Below are 24,806 nucleotides of genomic sequence, written 5' to 3'. Positions count from 1 at the left end.
GTTTTCAACATGTTGACGATGGTAGAAATCAACAAAACAAGAAACCTTTTAGTTCTCTTAAAAGTATTACATCTGATCGACAGTACACACGTTTTACGGTTACCATCACCACATTAGTTGACCGATACGATGTGTCTCAACTCACTAACGATATGCTTTTGTGGTCTTAAATCTTAAGATACTAGAATAGTAGTCTTATCTGTCATTTGGTTGAATATACTTCAGTTACATATAGATTTTGAAAGAAAATTAAACGAAGTTTGATTGACTGCTTGTTGGGTAATTCATACAAAGAAAGCAATTGTTCTCAATAAAACATATGCCCACATTGTGCTCAACGACATCTTTATTTAGCAAAGACTATTGCAAAAAAAATGTTTCCCATTCCAAACAATTAACGTTTTAATGACTAACATAAAAATACCGAAATGTGGTATTTAAGCAAATATACGTGCCATATTAACGCGTTCCTTTTGATACGTCATACTCTTAATTTTTTTGTTTGATTGTTATTTCGGTTTGATATTTGTTGTTTTTTAATAAAACAAAAAGGGGATGCATATTTATGAGATAAATTTTCTTTTAAATCAATGATTCCTTCTGATTTGTGATAGAATTTAAGACTATACGAGTACCTTGTAAAACTATTTCAGATGAGATTTTTCTAAGGAGAACGGTTGGAGCTCTCTGGCTTCATAATGAGACATGACACATTTCTCTTTTTGTATATGTGCTTTTCTAAATTTTAACATTATTCATCTTTATATACTTTTAAAACACCAACGACGATAAACATTTGTCATATAGAGGAAGATCCAAGAAATTCTTAAACAAATTCATACACGAGAAAGGAAGAAGCATCAAATTACACTAATCACATTTGGCACTAAGGACAAATATAAATTCGTAATAATGTAAAAACGGCATAAAGACAAAGCAACATATGAGTTCGAAGAACAATTGATTTACAGTATTTTATCGTTAATCAAAAGGAATAATTGATTAACACAGCAACAACAACATGTTATGAACCTTTTTTGACATTTAAGATTATAATTATGACTGATAAAATCAGCAGTATTTTTCCTAACTTTGCATAAAGATATCAAAGATAATTGATAAATTGCACGATTTACTCCCAATCAATAACAAGAAACAACAAAATAAAATGGTTTCTACGACCAGAAAATATCAAACTTCATTAGGGTTGGGTTACAAATGGAATTCTGAATTCCGATCACCATGCATCCTCCATATATTATTTACAAATTGAACGTAATTCATCAGAATGAGGTTTGGCTCTATGGTATATCGTGTATGATTTAAACCATATCAACAGTATGTCCTCTGTTTTTTTTTTCATTTTGTATTTGGTCAAAAGTATCTTGTTAAAAAAAAAAACATATATGAATTGAAGATAACTTTTTTTGTCTCTCATGAAAAGCAACATCGGAATAGAAATAACACTTTATTTTCTTGGGTGTTGAATGAAAAAATATATGAGGTTAACTACACGTTAAGTAAATAATTGAAAAATTGCATTATACAAAGTTTTTACAGCTAAAACAGATGAAATGTATGTTAATATATAAGTTTGGGTGTATAATTAAAATTCAAAGCAGCATTTATCTATGTCTATGTTACAAGATATATTTGGATGATTCTACAACTGCAAAGGAACTTTTAATGCAGTGCTTGTTGGAAATATTGTTGAAAATGAGAAGTTATTATAGTTTTGTTCTTTATACTCGGAAGTCAGTTTATATATTATAACTACTACTGCTGTTACACCACTGTCCCAGGTTAGGGGAGGGTTGAGCGCTCACAAACATGTTTAACCCCGCCACATTCTTTATTTGCCTGTCCCAAGTCAGGAGCCTGTAGTTCAGTGGTTGTCATTGGTTCATGTCTGTCATATTTGTTTTTCGTTAATTGTTTTGTTATAAATTAGGCCGTTTCAGTTGAATTGTTTCATATTTTTCATGTCGGGGCCTTTTATAGCCGACTATACGGTATGGGTTTTCTCATTGTTGACGACCATACGGTTGCCTATAATTGCTTGCATCCACTTTATTTGAAGTTTGGTGGATAGTTGTCTCATTGGCAATCATACCTCATCTCCTTATTTTTAAACAGAAACAAAGAACAAAAAAGCAAAGGAAAATCTACAAATCTACACGAAACAAAGATGTTGTGGATACTTTAATAATATACCAACCTAATGATAAAAAACTAATACATCTTGAAGGCCACATAAGTCTTCGACGATAGGCAAATGACTTTACATACTGTCAAATTTATTCGTCTAAAATCTATACGAGTTGTGATTGAAATCACAGAAACTATCATCGGACATCAACATCAAATTCTTATCAATATGATACATAATACTGGAGGTTTCTAATTTTGGATAGAACAGGCGCAGGCTTATGTAGCGAGATTTAACTGTTTTTGTTTTAAAAGTCAACTCTCCAACTATTAACCAGTGTACTAACAAAATGTGCATAAAAGACCTCTATAAAATCAGCACAGAAAAAGCACTCAACATGTTTTGGTCATATGTTCATATCCTAAAAGCACTCTGTAAAATGAACGTATAAATCATAATCTACGAAATCAATAAAAGGGCAATTCAATTGAGATACATTCTGTCTGTTACTTAAAATACAATTATTACATACGCTATACATATCCGAATTACGAAATTACTTTTTTTTACTATTTAAAAAGCACACTGACAACTTAAAGTATATCACTAAAAATTGTTTTAAGACCTATGGGTTACAATACACACCGAATATTTATTTTTATATGAAATGACTTCTATAATTCATATTGCAGATTTGTTTGTGGTAATGCAAGACTAGTTTATGGATCCCAGAAGTTCGAACTTACATGATTAAATGTGTAAATGATACACGGACATTTAAGTATTAATAAAAACAACTGTAATAAACCGATTAATTGACAAAACTAATTTATGAAACTGCGTCTTTATATTGTTTCAGTGTCTTGTCTACGGTAGTGAGGCTACGAAGAAACTGGTAAGGAATACGTAGTTATATAATTTACTTACTCTTAGTATTTGCAAAGAACCTTTTGGTATTGTGTTTCTCTAAATGTGTATTTTAAATGCTGTGAAAGTTTTACAGTCCTTTCGCTGGTTTTGAAATTGGCGGACGTAAACGACTGAAATGGTGAAAGTAGTCGCCAATCGTAGCGGCCAAAAACAATTTGACGATTTTAGGCAAAATATTATATTTTCCTCCAATGCGTGTTGTGGCGTACACCCATCATTCCCCGATTGAATTCGCCACTGTATATATATATTCCGCTTCGCTTAATGCTAATGGAAACTAAGAACACTTCAACATACAAACTCCAAGATCACATCAAGAACAAAAGGGACATATGCATTGTAAATCATATTCAAGTATCAAGAAATTAGATTAGCACATGTTTGCAGTAACTTTTTATTACTAACAGATTTTTTTAATTTAATTTTTATTTATTCCTATTAGAAATAGGAGACTTCTTGAGAGAGTATAATTATATCTGCATGATTTTTTTATGAAAAGCTGCATTTCACTCACCTTTTGCTAAGTATATGTTCAAAGCAAACACGTTTAGGAAATTCCTGTATAGCCTCCAATATTAAACCAAAATGTGTTTTATAGTTTTGGTTTACCATATTTTTGATTACGATGATACCTGTTGAAGGTTGTTCATGAAACATGTGTTGTGCGCGAGTCGCATCATTTGCTTTTTTCAAGACTACTAGTATATCTTTCTTTAATTTTGTTTTTTTGTTTTTAGGGAGCTACCATTTGATTTTTATGGGGGGGCTAGGATGAAAAATTTTGTCCTGCATTTTTTTTTATTGTAATCTCTATCCTGCCTTTTTATTTTCCACTCTATTCGGTCCTGCCTTTTTTTTTTAGTTCATCCTGACTTTTTTTTACCTAAATTGTCATCCTTACTTTTTTTTTTATAAGTATCTCATCCTGCCTTTTTTTTACTCAAAACTCCTGTCCTGCCTATTTTTTTCAAATTTCTTCCTATTTATAAAGGAACATTTCTCTAGAACAATGAAAGTGATGCCACCCAAATTTGTTTGGTGTTGACAATCATTGGGTACAAGTTTCATAACATTTGGTTGAGACAAACCATAGTTCGAGTGCGGAAACGTCAAATTTGACAATATTTTCATTTATAAAGGGACATAACTCGCGAACGGGGAAACTGATGCCACCTATTCGAACTTGATCTGGGTTTGGTGGAAATAAGCATTGTGTATAAGTTTTAAAGCATTTGGTTGAGGCAAACTAAAGTTAGAGGCTGGAATGGCAAATTTAGCCATTTTTCCATTATAAAGGGACATAACTCGAGAACGGTAAAAGTGACGCCACCTAAATATGAACTTGATCTATGTTTGGTGGTAATAAGCATTGAATATAAGTTTTATAACACTTGGTTGAGGCAAACTAAAGTTAGAGAACGGAAACTAATTTTGGGCTGTACGGACGGACTGACGATCAGACGGACAAGGGTAAAACTTAATGCCCCCTCCGCATAAAAACACAAAACAATACGTATATTTCAAGAATATATTCTTTATAGAATAATTTGATGGTATAAAGAAAGATTGTTTTCATATAATAACATACAGACTCTGTGTTTGACAAATTTATACAGCCAAATATACAAAGATGAGATATTGATGATCAACCAAGAGAACGAACTTCTGTATCATTATTTTTAATTAATTTACATATATATATATATATATATTTTTCAATACCCAAATTTCTTTTGAAGAAAATTAACTGCCGTATTTCAAAACATTTACATAGATGACAAAAGTCACATTCAAAGCGGACCGGGAACACAAACAATCGCATTAAAGACAAATTTCATTATTTTAGCAAATCAGTGAAGCTTTGTCAAACTCTATTTTTCATAGGAGATATCGTAGTGTATTTTATTGGGCCAACTCGTGATGACTCAACCGTGATTTAACGACAATTGTAAAACATATCAATGCAAATAGGTAAAATTTCTAATGATCTAGAAGGAATGACAAAGGCCAATGTATAATTATTTTCATAACGGAATAACATTCGAAAATACATGGTAATCCTTATCATCTGAAGTAATAAGACACCATGGGCCTGTTTATCGAAGCTGTCCTCGGATTTGTCCTAAGACCTATCTTAGGAATAATTCAGGATAAAGTTAGGACCCACTTACGACATTTCTCAGCATTCATGCACATCGAAGCTATCTTAGGACTATCCCAGCTAGGATGTCCTAACCACTGTCCTAAGTGTTAGCGTAAAGGAAAATAGGATATTAAATATAAAAGATATATAAAAATGCATCGAATTTCGCCAGTAGTAAACATTTTAAGATTAAAAATTAGAATTATCATTAGTATTGTTATAAAGATAATAAGTAATATTTAGCTTAGTTCTTTTTTTTTTTTTTTTTAAACTTTTTTTTGAAGTAAATATTCTTTCATATTTATACCCCAAGCAACGAGTTACGGAGGGTATAATGTTTTTGACCCGTCCGTCCGTCCGTCCGTCTGTCCGTCCGTCTGTCTGTCTGTCCGTCCGTCTGTCCGTCCGTCAGTCCGTCAGTCCTGTTTCTTGTCATCGCAACGCCTCTCAAACCACACAACAGAATTTCATGAAACCTTTTCAGATAATAAGGACATACTACGTAGATGTGCATATCGACAGGAAATTACGATTCAATTTTTTTTCCAGGAGTTACGCTCCTTTGAACTTATTTGCCCAATATACTACTGCAACCTTTTGTCATCGCAACTCCTCTCAAACCACACAACAGAATTTCATGAAACTGTGTAGATAATAAGGACATACTATGTAGATGTGCATATTGACAGGAAATTATGATTCAATTTTTTTTTCTGATACAATTTTTTTTTCTTACACTTATTTTATTTCTCCAATGACAATGTGGGGACGTGGGGTATTTGAGCGCGCTCAGTAAGGTTCTTTCATTTAACCTTTTTCTTCATTTATTTAATGTGATTTATTTATATATTATGTGTACTGCTACCTAGATAAACATATATAGGCGGTGGTCGTTTTTAATATATATTTACTATAAAAGAATATATCCTAAAGTTAGGACTATCATGAGACCATCTTAAGACACTTAATAGGTGTCCTAAACTTAGGACGATTCCTATGACTTTTTCTAAGTTACGACATGTTTGATAAACCCAATTAGGACACAAATATGTCCTAAGATGATCTTAGGACATGTCCTAGTCCTAAGAGAGCTTCGATAAACAGGCCCCATATGCGCAACCAACTATCATAAATAACAAAAGAACAGACGACATCGTGATTAAAGAAAAACAAAAACAATAAAATTAACAGGGGTTCACAAAACCATGAATACTACACAACTTAAGATTTCCCAACACGAATTCCTCAAAAACCTAGGTTGAACCAACTACCATATAACAAAAGAACAGACAACACCATGATCAAAATGAAAACGAAAACAATAAAATTAACAGGGCAAAACACTTCACAAATTTAGATTTATCAACACGAATTCCTATAAAACCTAGGTTGAACCAAGATGCTATTTTTAATTTCAACTAGTTTAATCTCTATTTATACTTGTTGAGACACTAAAACCAAGGTCAAAACCACAGGCACTTATCTCAGAAACAAACTACCTATACACCTTATGTTATCTTAAAGTACATAAGTTTTCTTACATATATTTCGATGTGCCCCGTGCTGTCTATCATTTGTTGTTTAGTTTTATATGTATTGTCTATCATTTGTTGTTTCGAAATTATTGGTCTTTTGTATGGCAATGTATGACAAATATATGTTGGGAGGCCTCGTCCGTGGTTATAGGTTGTGTAATTCATTGACCGCTCCCGACATGTGTAACTTCAAGGCATATTTTAGCGGCGATCGATGTCTTTCGAAATTACTGCACTTTTCTTGTATCCCTGGTGCTTTCGACTGGAGAACCGTCGTACACAAGCATCGCACAAGTTGGCACTTCGAGGTGGGTGGGGAGCAAGAAGGTGAACTGTGGTTTGTTTTTGTCAGTGGTGCCGCTTGGGTCGACGCTTGGGGCCGTCTTGACCTTTTTGTAGGGTGTGAATGATTCGTTCATTGTTGAAGACCCTACATCGACTGTCAAGATGAAGAACAGGAATAAAAGCCCTGTTCATTGATAATTTTCTATGTTTCTATGTATTATGTGCGATTTTGTCCCCTGTACATTTACTACATATCCTTTCATTTTCTATAAGTATTTATTTCCGGGACAAGTGCCTGTGGTCTTAACAGCGGAAAATAAAATTATATGTATGCGCTTCAATTGTATATGAGCATAACACACTGCAAATATGTATATATTCCACATGTCAAATATGACACTTTTAAAGGAAAAGTTAAAGAATTTCTGGCCAGGAGGACTTCACCAACATAATCGTATTTTATTTAAAGTTACCATTACAATTTGACTACTCAAAATAGGAAGAGGTCTTTTGCAGTTGCTGATGCGCTTCTGCAAAACAAAACGATCGATTCTAAAATATTAATCATAGATTGAACAATTTCATAATTGTTTGTTATAACTGACCAAGTAATATTCAACTGTAACATGACATGTTTTTTTTAATAAGCAATAAATTCAGCCTAGTTTTCTCGTTTGAATTGCTTTACATTTGTCAATCGGGGCCTTTTATAGCTGACTATGCGATATTGGTTTTACTCATTGTTGAAGGCCGTACGGTGACCTATAGTTGTTAATTTCTGTGTCATTTGGTCTCTTGTGGAAAGTTGTCTCATTGGCAATCATACCACATCTTCTTTTTTTTTATACATACATACAAAGACTTCACTCGCGCCTGATTGTTTTCTTCATTATCGAAAGATACCAAAGTGCCGTGTAGTAATTAGATAGTTAATGTGTTTTGATCAAATGTGAAGATTGACTATTAGATTGAGTGATTGAAAGGGAACTGTGTAATCATGCTTTGTTTCCGTTATTATTCACCTCACTTGAGTGATATATCACACGGGATGTACCAGTCCTACAATCGTTAACGTTGATACAAAAGGACATCAATCGATTGTCAATGTTAAAACAGTTTTGAAATTTGTGTGACAGGAACTATATCAAACATAATGAAAGTAAGTTATTATAATCAAATTTTCAAACCGCCGTTATTCTATGAATTTATTAGATATACGTTTTTTTTATAATTTGCACCTTTAATTTACTATTTGGTCACAGAAACACGGAGCTGTGGTATGATTGCCAATAGAACAATTATCCAACAAAAGAGCAAATGGCAAGAATTTAAACGATTAGGGAGCTGCCATTTGATTTTTATAGAGGGGGGGGGGGGGGGGGGGGGGAGGCTAGGATGAAAAATTTTGTCCTGCCTTTTTACTTTTCACTCTATACGGTCCTGCCTTTTTTTTTTTTTTTTAGTTTATCCTGACTTTTTTTTTTTGCAAAGTGTCTCATCCTGCCTTTTTTTTTTACTCAAAACTCCTTTCCTGCCTATTTTTTTCAAATTTCATCCTAGACCCCCCCCCATAAAAATCAAATGGTAGCTCCCTTACAGGTCAATGTAGGGCTTTAAACAATGAGCAAAACTCATACCATATAGTAATATATAATAAGCAACGTAAAAAAAATATAAATCATACAAAAGGGAAACCTAACTTTTATTTAAGCTAATAACATAAAAAGAAAAAAAAACAATTATGATAGACACCAGACTTTTGGCTTGGGACAGGTCTGATTATCCCATAAAAAATGTAGCGGGATTAAACATGTTTGTGCACTCTCACTGACCCTCCCCTAACCACGGACAGTGGTATAACAGCACGTTAGTAGAACAAAATGAAAATCTGTTGATGAAGGTGTTTGCATATTTTTTTTAAATGTTCCTATCCTAGTATTTGTCACATGGTTATTTGATTTAAAAAGCTTTGCTCGCGAGGGTCATCTAAAGTGTTATGTTTAATACATCGGATGTTTATAAGTGGACTCTCAATGTTCATCTCCTTAGAATTAGACTTAAAAGTAATAACCGTGCCTTTGTACTTCCATATTTTTATTTTTGGGAGTTTAAGAAATCCTGATGAAGGTATATCTATAAAAGCGGTTCGGAAGTACCTAATTTCTAAAGTGTTATTTTCATTTCAATGATAATTGTATTATTACTGGTGTGCTATATAATCACTCACATACTTTTAACTGGTTCTTTATTTATAGAATGTCTACGCCAAAAATACTCAAGGAAATAAAACTAAAGATGCTTTTACTTACAAAACCTTGCGATATATTGGTAATTAAATAAATATCCCTTTATTAACTACTAGCCTGAACAAAATATACTGAGATGTCTTCCGATAATTACTCCGGGATAACCGATGTTCATGTCAGTGCAATGTCACGAACCTTTATATTGATCACAATCCTAGCATTTGTAACATAATAAAAACGTCTATTAGTAAACATAGGCTTCCTCACCACAGTAATCATTGTAAATACAAGGTCTCCTGTACTTCCGTCTAAAAGATAGCAATCGACCGATATGTTGTTACATCCTAATAATTATTTAACTTTTTCATTTCAGATCGGACAGATTCAATCATCTAAGAAATAATGGAAACAATACAATCACTTGGATATAATGTAACAATGAATGGTTCTAAATCTGTTTCAAATGAATCAAATCCAGAAAGTGCATTGATAAAATTGAACGATAAAATGGCGTTGCGGTATCTTCCTGTTATAATCTATATATTTTTATTAATGGTCACAGGAATTGTAGGAAATACATTGGTATGTTTTGTTTACGTCAATAACAAAAAGAAAACATCCGCTAGTTATTTTATTTTAACATTGGCTTTACTTGACCTTTTTAACTGTGTCATTGGTATGCCTAGTGAAATAGTAGATTTGAGGTACCCATACATGTTTTATTCTCTTGTTGCTTGCAAAGTTTTACGAACAATTGAATATATATCAACAGTCGGATCAACTGTAGTTCTTTTAGCTGTAGCAGTGGATCGTCATAATCGAATATGCAACTTAGGAAAACACATGTCGAGTGAAAAGGCTAAGAAAGTTTGTCTTGCTGCTGTTATCATCGGAGTTGTGACGTCATGGCCTGTGCCTATTCTTGGAGGACTTAGTACAGTCAATGTCAATATTTATGGTGCTAATGCTGTTGACTGTTCCATCGAACAGTCAATGAGAAAGACGATATATCCACCACTATTCAATGGGCTGTTGTGTATTTATTTTATATTTTGTATTGTATTTTTTGGGATTGTATATTCTAGAATTATTGTGTTCGTAAAGAAAAGAAAAGCGATAGCACGACAAATGAGTTCGTCACTGAGACGCGAGGAAACAAACAATGACAAAGGTCACGAACCTAAAGTAAATCTTCTGAATGAACACAATCCAGCAACTCATACTAACTCAGAAAGATCAAATGCGAGCAATGGCAGTGTCAGTCGTAAAAATAAAAATAAACACAGGATTAAAGTGACTCGAACTACAGTTATACTTGGTGCAGTTACATTGGCTTTTATTATTGGTTATCTCCCTTATTTAATGATAATGGCGGTAAGAACTCTTGTCACAGACTTTGAAGAAAATTTAAATGCTGCAGAGGATATCGGTATTAAATTTTGTGTGAAATCGTATCTTATAAACAATGCCATAAATCCAATTATATATTGTTTCTTAAATCAGAAATTTAGAGATGATGTTAAAAAGTTAATTAAGAATTGTTGTTAATTAAATTGGATTGTGTTGTAATTTTGTGGGTTGTCAAGGATTGAAGTAATATTTAACCATCGGTTATATTCTGAACAGACAATGTGTCAGGTTTATGTTGTAAGATATTTTATAAAAGCTTATTAAAGTCGGTGATAAATAGCTAAAAACAACTGTTTGGCTGTGTAATTCTAATTTATTGATTGAATGAAAAAGGAAGGTATGGTTAAGACACTACTTTGGGCATTCAAGAATAATACGCGTATCAAAATTATATCATTTAACGTCCTTCAGATAATATAAAAATAAAGAGGTATGATTCCCAATTAGACAACTATCCACCAAAGTTCAAATAAAGTGGATGTAAGCAAATATAGGCAACCGTACACATGATATAAGTCTTGTCACATATCAGTAAAGATATTTTTATTCTGTATTATATATTTACTTTATTGCTTCAATTTTCTTGCATGTAATACGCAACGGAAAAAAATAGTCTCATTTTGAGATTTTGTCATCAATATTTAGTACCACAGCCTTACGCAGGAAGATGTTTGACTGCAATATGTCTCATACAAGAATGTTAATGTCAATAAAATATCTGTTTGGGGTAAATGCGTGTCCCATATTTAATATTGCCAAACACAAATATTGCCATTGTATGTTAATTCCGACGTATTTATGACATCACAGTGAAAAAAAAACATTTTCGATTTCAGACGCAGGATTATGGCACTTTTCATATCCCCTTTCAAAATATTTAAACAACCGCTACTGATGCACTGTACCACTGATATTCAAATTAAAATAAACTGATTCTAGTGTCCTTTTTATTTGTCTTTATTTGTCCATTGTAGAGTCAACCGAAGAAAGATGACTGGTACCTACAATGTATGTCATCTATACATTTCATATTCCATTTGATGGACGTTTAAATCATATTGAAACTTGTAAACCTCACGAAAACATGTTTCAATAGATTTAATATTTCATTTCTTAAAAAAAATACATCTCATAACCTTCATGATTGAATGACAACACAAAGTTATATAGAGATGTATTGTGGAATTGGTGTAGAGTGGGTGATGAGTCAAGACACGTCAACCTTATCAACACAAAAAAACTTTAAGGAGTCAACATAAAGCCTTCAACAAAAGTCGAGTCTATTAAAGTAGTGAATAGATTTAAAGAAAGATACACAACACTCAATTCTCAAAAATGATTTAAAAAAATCACAATAAGATATAACAAAAGACAACTAATTAGGATGTTCATGAATTGGACCGGCAAATGAAGATTCGATCGGGTAAAACAAGATTTTGAGAATTCAACCTTGCCTCATTTTGACCTCGATCAGTGAACCTTTAAAAGGTACATAAGACACCATACAATGAAAATAAAAACAGGAAAAGAATTTTACTTTAACAATATGATTCTACTTGCAGGAATATAATTAAAAGTGGTATTTCATCAAGATTATTACGGTATTATTATTAATGATAAGACTAACATATTAAAGAAATGTTTGCTTTGTAGATTTATTGATAAAGAAGTTTAACAAAAACACCGAACTCTATGGTAAATTAAAAAAGGGAATTTCAAAGTCCATAAAAAATGACAAAATCAAACGTTATAAATCATCGTTACGAGTGAAAAACAACTATCATATTCCTGAATTCGTACAGGCATATAGTAGGTAAAGCCAGGTTTCATTGCTAGCTAAACTTCCCACTTGATTGACAGTGGTTTCTAGTTCCCGTTATATTGTTGTTCATCAATGATTCTGGTATTTTGGGGGATGTACATCAATTCCTTGATCAATAGTTTGAAGCAAGAATAAATGTTGAAATTTTGAACAGATTTATTCTTAATTGACATTTATCAAAATTATGTCTTCCAATGTTCTGTTTTTGGTGTTACTGCATGAAATCGACTCGGAAGTAGAGCCATTGATAGAAGTGTTTGACAAGTGTCTATTAGAAAAAGACAGTCTATATTTATAACTGTGCTAGTATGATGAACGATATTTCCTCACGAATCTTGTCTTGAATCTAAACACATGTAACTAGCTTAGAATAATGCCCACTTTTTTATGAATGAATGTAATAATCAGGGAATTATGCCTCTTCTATTTATGTTTTGTACACTATATGCATACGATAGAAAGATAAGAGTCAAGTGATTATCAAAAAGAAGAAAAGTTACAAAATATCCGAGGTCATAAAGTAAATGTTCTTCCTCGGAGAATTTCAATTTGGTTTTCTTTTCCTTAATTATTATTTGTATATGTACTGTCTATATTTAAGGATTTTAACTCTTAACAATTCTGTAATATAAGATGCAAGCATTCAGATTCATAAAAAAACTATAAAATACATGTAAATGGAGTAATATGTTGTGTTCATATTCTGTTTTTGGAAATTTTTTTTTTTTTAATTTACCTCTAGATTTAGGTTAAGATACATTTTATAAATGATGTATAAAGTCAAGATTTATTAAAAATGTTTAATGTACATAACGATTATATAATAGTTGAAGCACTCTACAACTACGTACTTCAGAGATGTTAAACAACCAATGAGGTTCTCGCACGTACGATTGTCAAATAAAACACTGCATGAAGATAGGATTTGAATCCAAATACAAATTTACCGAAGGGAAAGGAGTGGTCACGATTCCAGAGAAAGTATGCCCAAATGCATTTTTTTTTATAGCAGCAAAATATCTATGGTTTCATTTCCTTCCCGTTAAATGATTCAATACAACCTATACATATAATTTCCGGGGTTTAGTTGGTACAATTGGAATGCATTTAATTTCCTCATTATCTAAAAATCTTAAACTTTCACCAAAAATATTTATTTCGAGGTTCAAACATTAGCATGGCTTATTTCAAAGCAGACAACAAAATCAAAAACGACTGGGGGTAGCCCCACACTCCAATCTTGACAGATTGTGGCAAATGTTTAGAATTTATAAACAAAATGTATAAAACGTTTTCTTGAACTAAAAACAAAATTACATTGGAAGTAAAGCTATATAGTGCCTTTTGGTACAAATTAATTCATTTTGGGTCGATGTCCTTCGATAAAATTAACAGAAACATGTAATTATAAAAATTTGCAATTTTGTATATAAAAAAATAAAATATATAAAAATGCATTCGACAACAATATACAGCGAGGATTAATATTTTGAGTTCATGGAAGTATGCAAACAGTTGATAAATGTTTTAAGTATATGATAGAAGACTCTTTAAAATTCAAATTGCAGTAGAATTTGCCAATATTTTTGTATTTTGAACAAATACAGGAAATTGCCCTACCTCTTTGCCACCCTTCATATCTACCTAGTGCAATAATGGTAATTTGTTCTCGTCCTGAAAATGCAAAAAAAACAAAACTTGACGTTATGTAAGATACAATCAATCAATCTTTTCCGTGAAGATGAAAAATATGAACTGAAGGGATTTTTAATATATGATTGATTTTACTTTATATTAAAGTCATATGAAACTTTAAATTAAAAGAAAAGTTGATTATGTTTTATATACTTGAATGGCTATAAGTTTTACTATATGAGCTGCGTCGGATATTTAGAAATCGGCATTATGCAAATGAATATCAATACATCTGTTATCCTATTTCGGGTTGAAAAATTCTCAATGCAAATTCTGTAACTGTTTGAGATTGAGTTGTTATAAGAACCCTACAAAACAGACTAAAATTCATCTTTTATTTCGTATTTAAATGATCCAAAATCAATCAAAGTCTTATACATGTATATGTGCACTTGCTTAAGGTCGATTTCTATCCGACGCAGCTCATATAACAAATGTACGTGAACTTTCTTGTAAAAGAAAATCCTTTATATTATCAAAATCTTCATAAATGTATTGCTATTGAATAATGTCTTCCCATACATTAATTCGTCGATATTTTCCCGTATGCAGTGAACTTAACTACGAGACCTCTCGTTAGAACTTCGGCTACCGCACAGCGAAAGTGCGAGGGGAAACCGTGATGAAAGAATGTAAACAAACGTGCACTGGAAGGTAATTAGTAATTACTGATTTTTAAAAAACAAATGGAATAAACCAAATCATTCAACAACTTACTGTTAAGGAAAAGTTAAATAAACAAATGGGAACGCCAAAAAAATGTTTTATGCGTTCCCATTTGTAAATTAAACTTTTCCCTAACAGTTGTTAAATGATTTGGTTTATTTAATTTAATTTTTTTTCAAAAATCAGTAATTACATACATAGTGATTCTTAAACAAATAAGCTATAAGAGGAACGCAATATGTCTTCATCGGAATGCCAAATTTTTCTTGAATTCAAGTCTTTCATGAAAATCATTGGAAGTGAACAAAGTCTGAATTTATTTTCCCATTTCTCATTTACCTGACAAATTAATAAGTTTGTTTTCGCTCTGTCATATTACCTCCTATTGAAAAGTGATCAGGAAAGTTCGGTAATTATGCAAATAATAATTCGCAAGCCGGTGGAAAAGTAAAAAAAAAACATAAAAAAGAATGAAAATTTATCACTGGGTAAAGCAAGTTAAACTATTGTGTATTGAAGTTAGCCTTAACTTTTTTACAGCAGTAAAATATGAAGGCAACACTTTATCTATTTCATGCGTCCGAGCGCCCGAAACGTTTTCTGGATTTACACTCATCCGGAACGCTCATAGCAGAATATTTGAAAGCCAATGATGTAAAAGGACCAAAACAGTTGAAGAGCTAGCTATATAATCAAAAACGGCATACAAATGATAGCCAAATCCATCTTTGCCTGAAGGAGTTGAAACCTTAAATACTTCATAATTTATAAATTCATAAACGGACAATTTAAGAAAAGTTTGTTACTAAAAGAGGGACGAAGATACCAGAGAGACAGTCAAACTCATAGATCGAAAACAAACTGACAACGCCATGGCCAGAAATAAAAAGACAAACAGACAAATAATAGTACAGATGACACAACATAGAAAACTAAAGACTAAGCAACACGAACCCCACCAAAAACTGGGGGTGATCTCAGGTGCTCCGGAAGGGTAAGCAGATCCTGCTCCACATGTGGCACCCGTCGTGATGCTTATGCTATTACAAATCCGGTAAATAGTCTAATTCGGTAAGTCACATTCGTGAAAAGGGAAGGGTATTGTAGTTACGACATAAGGAACATATCCGATATCATCTGTGATACGGTTATTCCATAACGGTCAACCAACTCGTGATGGCGTCCGTAAAATTTACGAAGGGATGATTTCAACTTCACCATTTGGATTAATAGCTTCCTTGTGAGCAGCAATCCTCTATCAAGGAAATCATGATAGGAAATACAAGCCCGGGAATATCGTATCAATTGGGAGATATATACTCCGTATGCAGGCGCTGCTGGATGTTCACACGAGTAAACTAGAAGTAATTTAAGGTTTTTTTACCCCTTCTGTAGGTCTGTGTATTACGAAATTTTCAAGGTGCAATAATATGGTATCTTTCGCCTCTCTTTTTGAATGCAAGAGACGTGCCGTTTAATTTATATTCCAAAGGGACAAGTCGTTCACAGCAATAATATTTATTGTTTCATTGCACTTAATAGAACATGAGGACTATGTGGCAAATCAAGCCAAGATTTTTACAGAAACCTACATACTATTTACAGAGATTTTCGTAATAGCATTTTAAAAAATAGATTACTCATTTAAGTTACTCCATGTTGTGCTAGCATTGATTTTTTAAAATAAGTCCTAAACAACCTTAACAATCTAAAAAACCTCGTCCTATTTCAATAAATCGTTGTCAAATCCTATCCCAGCACCCCAACTCCATAGATCACAAGGTGTTTCGAACTTCTATTTAGACCAATTAGAATAAACTAATTGACCATGGCCATGTCCATCGTCAGGAGTCCAAGCCATTGCATTGTGACACTTATAATAAAAATACTGTAATTTTTATAAGGGGCTCTTTTTGCTATTATAAAACACCCATGCAACCACGCATCCCATATTGCCTGGTAGAGATTTCCAATAAAATGACATACGTACCTAACTCGACATACGCACGTAAGGGGACCGGTTATTGATAACCTATTAATTTTATTAAATGCGTCACTCAAGTTTTAACTAAGTATTCCTAAACTGTTAAACCTATTCAGGATAAATTTTATCAATATCAAGTATTTGTAAGATGATGAAAAACGAAAGAAATCATGATTTTTATATATCACGTGATTATTGAGATTCCCGCCTAAACTTCACTGTCATAAGACCACGTATATATACGTATCGTTACCTATCATACGATTGATTTGAGTTGTCTTTCATGGTTTTGACCATGACTTTGTTTTTCGATATACTTTGCAAATGAACCTTTTATTATTTAATATTTTACATGCTTTTATTTGTCGTTATCAGATTGGTGTCCCTTCTTCCTTTCGTTCTTTAATGTTTTATGATATTTAATTTCCGTGGATGGTTATCATTAGACAGAGATTTTTCTAGCAATTTCAGAAATATCGAATTCAAAGTGTTAGTCAGAATTTGTCTCTGTTAAAGTTGATAACTAGGATTGCATCATACTTTATTAAGCATCATTTCAAACGTTCTCTTCTTCTGCAGTTAATCTTGTTTATTTACAATATCCGATTTTTTTTCCTCGGGAAAACGAACATATTTAAAAAAAAAAATTAATACAGGTCTTGTACTTGAAATACATTTTTCTTTCAAATGAAAGTCAACTAACATTAAAATAAAAAGAATTTTGTAATCAATAATAATATATGTAAATAAATGTGTACACCAATTTGTTATATAGATTGTAATTTGGAAGGTGTACTTGATTAGCAATTGATGACTAATAATCTGCATATAAACATTTACCGCTGTGGATAGTAGTGTCCCAAAGTATCTCTGATTAAAAGTGGATTAGAAATTTATATACATTTTACCTTTTAAAGACATCTATAATGTCACTTCAGTCTTTACAGGAATTTTCGTTTTTAAAATGTACTTTTAATAAGTAAGGCTTGATATTGTCATAGTTGTTTTTGGATTAAGACAACTGTTACTAATCCAATTAGAAGTGGATTCTAAAACTATCACATATTGATTGAGTTAGCGAAAATTTTGAGTTTCAATTTTTCTCTCGCTTTGGAGGTATATATATATATATATATAAGTACGTCTGAACCAGTGACAACTCTACAACAGATTTATCCATCGGATCACCAGCAGTGATGGTAATACATGGCTGTATACATTCTGTATATACAACTCGTCTAAACATCAGCCCAACAATGTTAGATCTGTAAGTTTGCTTTCGCAAATTTTTTGTTCTTCCCTCGCCGGGTTTCGAACTCAGGCTACTGAGAAGAACAAAACATTTGCGAAAGCAAATTTACAGATCTAACATTGTTGGGCTGATGTTTAGACGAGTTGTATATACAGAATGTACACAGCCATGTATCACCATCACTGCTGGTGATCCGATGGATAAATCTATTGTAGAGTTGTCACTGGCTCAGACGTACTTATTGAAATGTTTAAATATAATTATTTCTGTATCTTGCATTAATTTGCAGGATCCTTTACAATAGATATTTCAGCTGATCTGTAACAATTCCATCTTCATGCCTTATATATCATGTACTGTATTACGACGCTAGATTAAAACTGTCCCAGGCATAAAGGGGGGGGGGAGGCACTAACAAACATGTTTTACCCGGACACATTCTTTATGTGTCTGTCCCATGTCAGGAGCCTGTGGTTCACTTGTTGTCGTTGGTTCATATCTGTTATATTTGTTTTTTCGTAAATTGTTTTGTTTTAAATCAGACCGGTAGTTTTCTCAATTGAAATGTTTCATATTTTTCATGTTGGCCCCTTTTATAGTCGACTATACGGTATGGATTTTTCTCATTTATGAAGGCGTACGACTGCCTATCATTGCTTACATCGACTTCATTTCTCATTGGCAATCATACCACATCTCCTTATTTTTTTTTATTTTTTTTAACTAAATACGCTGAATATTCTCAGGTATTTTAACATGTAAGAATCAGCTTTCAGTACCTGGGGGTACTTTAAGATCGGTATTCACTGTCTTTCATCATAAAAATAAAATGTAATTGTTTTGGGCTTCATTCAAATTTGATTAGTCGAGCTATTTCCAACTGAATTTTACAGTTTTTTTTTCTTATATTGTGCTGTTACACCAGAGTGTTGAGCACTGATACATTTGTTTAATCAAGTCGAATTCTATATTGGCTTTCCCAAGTCAGGAGCTTTCAATTCAGTGGTTGTCGTTGGTTACTTTCTGTCATATTTGGGTTATTTACTTATTTTTACTCTTGTAAAAAAAATTTTTTTTTTGTTTGAACTGTTTACATTTTTCCAAGTCAAATGAATGCCTTATATACTAGTATCTGATAATACGGTATGAGTATTTGCTTATTGTTAACGACAGTACGAGCCAATGTAGTCGTTATACACGCCAGTTGGACTCTGTTTGACAGTTTGACGCTCCACATCACCTTATTTGATATAAACTATAGTTGATGAATTCAATCTCTATATCAGAAATTATACATGATAGTGAATAACTATGCAAGTTTTATTTCAAACAGATGAATATATGTTTCTTACAAAAAGAAGATAATACAAATTCCGAAGATTTTTTATTCATCTATCTGTATTTAAAATATCTGTTCGTCTTTTGGAAAGACCGGCGCACAGTTCTACCAAACATGACATGTGCCATCGGGAATGACGATATATGTTTAACGATCCTATTGCCCGAAATGTTTTTATCTCTTTTATAACATGTTCGATGTATACACGTCTCTTCCTATGTAGTGCATTCAACTTACGTCGCCGACGTCTCTCTGGTCTTTGTTGATTTCTGATATCAGTAGATTTGTACGGGGTTATCAATGGATAATTGTTTGGATATTTGCTATCCGCTAATATATAAAAATTTAATGGGAAGTTTAACGGCAGATTTGGTCCAATTGGCCCTATTTGATGGTACCAGTTCGCATCGTTGTCATGCCCGAGAAAACCTGAATGTACAAAGCAAATATTCTTGTCGTTGTCAGCAATAACCTACAATCAAAAAAGCAATAGTATAGAATCTTTGTATTTTACTAAAACAAGTGTGGACACAGATCAGTGTGGATAGTATTTTTGGAAGTCTGTACAAATACAATAACAAATTAAATAAATTAAAAAAAATTTACACTGTATAAACAAATGTAACAGCTCGAGACAATCAGTTGATAATTGAAGGATTAAATAACTTTTGTATTAGATTTGCCTATATTTAATAATGATGTCTATGCGTTGAGAGTCGAGATCAACATATCGCTCGGTTATATTCTTTGTGATACATAAATGACATCGCTACACTCATGTATTTATTATAAACGGCTATTTATCTTAATCTTAGAAACAATGTCTTGTTTCAAAGCAGGCAAATTCATCAGTGTTTGGACACATGAATTTTGGTAAAGGTTGGACATATTATTCAAAACACAACATTAGGATCCAGATTTTAACCCATATCAGTCCATCAATGGATGCTGTAACCCTGAACTAGTGACCTCAAAATCAATAGAGATCTTGTCTATTTTATGGGCTCAATCAAATCAAGTAAGTTAAATTGGTTATAAATTTCAAAAGATAACATCTGTTGCCCCAAATTTACCAAAATTTTGCACTTGATACTTGCTGCTGTTACCTTGATATTTGACCACATAATCAATAAGAATGTTATCATTCCAGATGTCACAATCGAAAACGACATATCGTGAAAGTTGGAAGTTACATCTATAAACCTTATTTTTTTGTAAATGTGGCCATGGTCCGTATAGTAAATAACCAAACTTCAGTTCATTACATCCAAGTAAGATATGCTGGATGTCACTGTGACTCTGAGATGAAAAACAGCAATACAAGCGTTGTTCTTTTGTTTTTTTGTGGTTTCGCTTTGCTTTTACTGACAAGGTTTTATGGATGGATACCCCATATCCTTTTTTATTCTATTGTTACCAAATAACTATTTAATGATCAATACCTGAGTATGTATACAATGATATTTACGATGACCGCTGTAAAAGTCTTGTTGGGGTTCATTCATTGGAACTAATATTTCACGCGACGTCCCATCTATCATTCCAACGACATTAGGCATTTCATGCCATTTTCCCCTTTTGTCAAGCCACTCTTCCGGCGTCGGCCATACTACTATAGATGAAAAAACCTCCCACAATTTTATCCATGTATGCCTTATGATGTGACTGATGGTTGATACGCTAAGTCCGAAATTTAGCGAAAGTAATGCATAGGTAGGATATTGACGAAGCCAAATTAATGTCATTAAGATTCTATTGTTAACTGACAGGATCTTGTTACCGTGTCCTGTCATGTTGCCTGCTACTAATCCAACTAAATCATGGAATGAGTTTGGATTTTCTCCGGTCAGCATCCAGAAATCATATGGTCTTCTGATAATCAATGAATAAACATCATTTATAACATAGTTTTCGTGTTCCCAATTTTCTATAATTTTGTTTCGAATAGTCATGTTGTAAAATGGTAGGGGTCTTTTTCTTTGTTTTGAGTATTGGTAAAATAAATTAAGTAAAATAACAAATCCAAAATCATCAGTATCACGAAAAAAGCAAGGTGGTGGTGGTTTAAGCAGCATCTTATATCTCACAAACATCATAAGAATAATAGCAAACATTTTTTTTTCTTCTTTCATTCATGATGTGACGTTGAATTGTAATCTTCAGGCGACTGATAATCAACTTATTGTTAAGCGGTCAATTCGATTTGTATACATTAGGTTAACTCTATTATTTTTTGTGCGAGGTCGGTTTGGTTTTTTCAGGTCAACTCGATCAACTAAAAGCTTATAACACACTGACCGAATAGAAAAAAAATGGCAACCAAAAAAACGCACTTAGAGGTAACACCAACAGAGGTTGATTTAATTTTGGATAGCTATTCCAAAAAAAAGCAGCAATTGGGTGGCTAGTCAAGCCGACGTTAGACGTCAAGTACATCTTCTTCCACCATCTGCCAGGAATCTATACGAGAACGGGAAATTAGACAAGGTGAAAAGACGCATGTCCGACCAGATCAAAAAGGCCATGAAGGAAGGTTTTGTCAGCTCTAGTGAAGATAAAATAGTGAAAAAAATAGTGGAGGACATTAGAGCAAAAAACAAAAGATACCAAACAAAGGAGCACCCTAGGGGGAAATCTAAAAATGAAAAAAAGAGGTATTTGAAAATATTGGCACATCTTTATAATTTTACTAAAATCCATTTCGAAAAAAAAACCAAATAGGTTGCCTAATTTTGGTACATTTATATCAATATATTTTTCTTATCTACAGCTATTCTTTTAATGTTTATCTTTAGGAATTGACAAAAATGGTCAGATTTGAACCACATATTTTACTCTGAGTACACACAAACCTGTGCAAATTCAAGAGTGTTAAGGCAAGGCTGAACCTAAACTAATACAATTAAAATGGTTTTTGTTTTTGTTTTTTTTTTGGGGGGGGGGGGGGGGCTCAGTGACCCAGTGGTCTTAGTAGTTGAACTACTGTATCAATAGCTTGTCAAACTAAGGTTATGAGTTCAAATCCCACACGAGACAGGTGCGCTGGACTCAAATCTTCATTTACTTGAATTGTCAGTTTTCCTACCGAAGGTCGGTAGCTCTCCCCGTGCACTGTGGCTTCCTCCGCCAATAAAAACTGAACGCTACGAAACAGAGCAATAGTGCTGAAAGTGGAGTTAAACACCAGTCAATCAATCTTTTTTTTTACAATTATCATTTTTTTATCATGATTTATAATACTATTTGAATGTGTTGATTATTTTATGAGTCCTTTGTTAATCCTTCTTATCCACCTATGGTATCTACCCCACTAAATAAATTAAGTGCCCTTTTCTTCGGGATAAAATATGATAAATAAAACGTAATTCTTGTACTTTTTTGTAGGTTGCAGCACAAAAACAAGAAACCGACATTCGTCAGGCTGTCATCAATCCGGACGCCGATGCGGATGTGCCAGATTTGGAAGATGAGGTGGTTGAGGAGGATAAGGAGGATGCAGAGAAAGAGGATTCAAGCGATGAAGAAGTTGTGAGACCCAAAGAACCTGACAATCAGGAAAATGCAAAAAATAAAGAAAAGAAAAGAAAATCAACCACGGAAATGGCAAGGGAAGCCTATGAACGCTACCTTGACGATTCGGATCGTGGAAGGCCATAAGAGGCAAAGATGATGAGGTGCATGGACAAATTTTTAGACATGTGATCTGCAGTAACTTGTTTGTTTTAATTCCATATTGCTAAGTAAATCTGTATGGTTGGAATAAAATAATTTAATTTATAAGTTATGCACAAATTTTTTTTTTTATTTAATTCAGAAGAAGCTTCAAAATATGACAGTAGGCAGCCTATGAATAAAATACATTGGTTTATAACATTTACGTGTTATTTTGTATATGGTTGTGGCTACTTCTCTCCAAATTCTAGTCGACCCTTGCAAGAAATATATCTCATTTTGTTTAGAGTTTTATTTAACTTTATAATATCGTTCAGATAATCAATAGACAATAATTTCAAGGAGTATAAAGGAATGAAAATACATATAAAAAAAAAGAAACGAGAAACACCTTTGAAGCACACCTACAAACGACAACCACTGAACAACAGGCTTAGGACAGTTGCTTGTTTAGCGACAGTCTTGCCAAAAAAATAAGGTAGTGTGTTCCATTCGTTTTTGGGTCAGGATATAAGTGTACTCTGTACTCGGATCCATGTCGGAGTGTATAAGGAATAAATCGAAAAGAGAATGCATGATAAGCATACTAAAGCTTTGAAGAGAAAATAGAAAATATGTGATGGACAGACTGGCGGACGGATGCGGGTACAATATTTTGTCAGTGTATGTATCTTAGATGCTAGTGGTAAGGAAGTCTAAATCAAAAATGGGGTAGTCAGGAATCTGATTACAGTAGTTGTCGTCTGTTTATGTAGTTCATACGTGTTTCTCGTTTCTCGTTTTTATATAGATTAGACCGTTGGTTTTTCCGTTTGAATGGTTTTACACTAGTAATTTTTTGGGGCCCTTTATAGCTTGCTGTTCGGTGTGAGCCAATGCTCCGCGTTGAAGGCCGTACCTTGACCTATAATGGTTTACTTTTATAAATTGTAACTTGGATGGAGAGTTGTCTCATTGGCACTCATACCACATCTTCCTATATCTAATCTTTATTTGTTAAAATATTTTATACTATTTAGAATAATAATTGCATTTCTACTGAATATTAATAATAGCAAGTCACAAGGAGAATGGAAGCTATGAAACACCATTTTACAATAAAAACTGAGTTTTTTTATACAAAGAAACAAGCAAAAAAATCAAATAAATTATGCAACAAAAAGTGTTATCAAAACAAAACAAGTGTTGCTAGAATAATAATATATGCACATAAATCATAAAATATATAAACAGGTTTTTATTAAATATGGGATTGACTGGTAGCAGGCTAGCCTCGATTACGGGTTCAATTATTTTGTTGGACCCCCTGATCGAATAAATGGAAGACTGGATTTTTCGGCTTCTCCACCAAGCACGATGCATTCAGGAGTAAGAACAGGTATTGGTTTACTCGAAGAAAGACAAGTGTGTTTTTGTAGCGGATACGCTATCTTGTTACCTAGCATATAAAAATGCTACTGTAAGTGTTGGTCATGTACAAAAAGGTATATTCATTTATCATTATCATTTCATCATCCTTAATATATATGTAATATTTGTCGCTGGATATAAGACATACATCAGTATCATCATCATCATCATCATCATCATCATCATAAGTATTATAGCTTGAGGCTAAATATTCGTCGTAAGTATTATAGTTTGAGGCTAAATTCTTATCTGATATTTTAGCTAATTT

The 24,806-nt window shown here is 32.8% G+C and overlaps 2 protein-coding genes across 2 annotated transcripts in view; one reads left to right on the top strand and one right to left on the bottom strand.

The window, feature by feature from the left end:
• The window catches only part of LOC127727247 (40S ribosomal protein S21-like), a 1,096,693-nt gene extending 1,073,076 nt beyond the window's left edge, over positions 1-23,617 (bottom strand). The window contains exon 1 of the mRNA XM_052234735.1: positions 23,608-23,617. The gene's annotated coding sequence lies outside the window, so the exon portion shown is untranslated. The remainder of the gene's footprint in view (positions 1-23,607) is intronic.
• On the top strand, positions 9,286-11,644 carry LOC127727243 (thyrotropin-releasing hormone receptor-like). The gene has a single exon (XM_052234725.1). The coding sequence runs from the start codon at positions 9,691-9,693 to the stop codon at positions 10,834-10,836; it is 1,146 nt and encodes a 381-aa protein (XP_052090685.1). The 5' UTR covers positions 9,286-9,690; the 3' UTR covers positions 10,837-11,644.
• Positions 23,618-24,806: the final 1,189 nt, after the last annotated feature.

Source organism: Mytilus californianus, unplaced genomic scaffold, assembly GCF_021869535.1.
Source record: "Mytilus californianus isolate M0D057914Y unplaced genomic scaffold, xbMytCali1.0.p SCAF_19, whole genome shotgun sequence".
NCBI lineage: Eukaryota > Metazoa > Mollusca > Bivalvia > Mytilida > Mytilidae > Mytilus > Mytilus californianus.
The sequence above is the reverse complement of the archived record's forward strand: the minus strand, read 5'-3'. Positions and strand labels throughout refer to the sequence as shown.

Coding starts and splice junctions, on each gene's coding strand:
- LOC127727243 (XM_052234725.1), top strand. CDS start 9,691: ATGGAAACAATACAATCACTTGGATATAATGTAACAATGAATGGTTCT.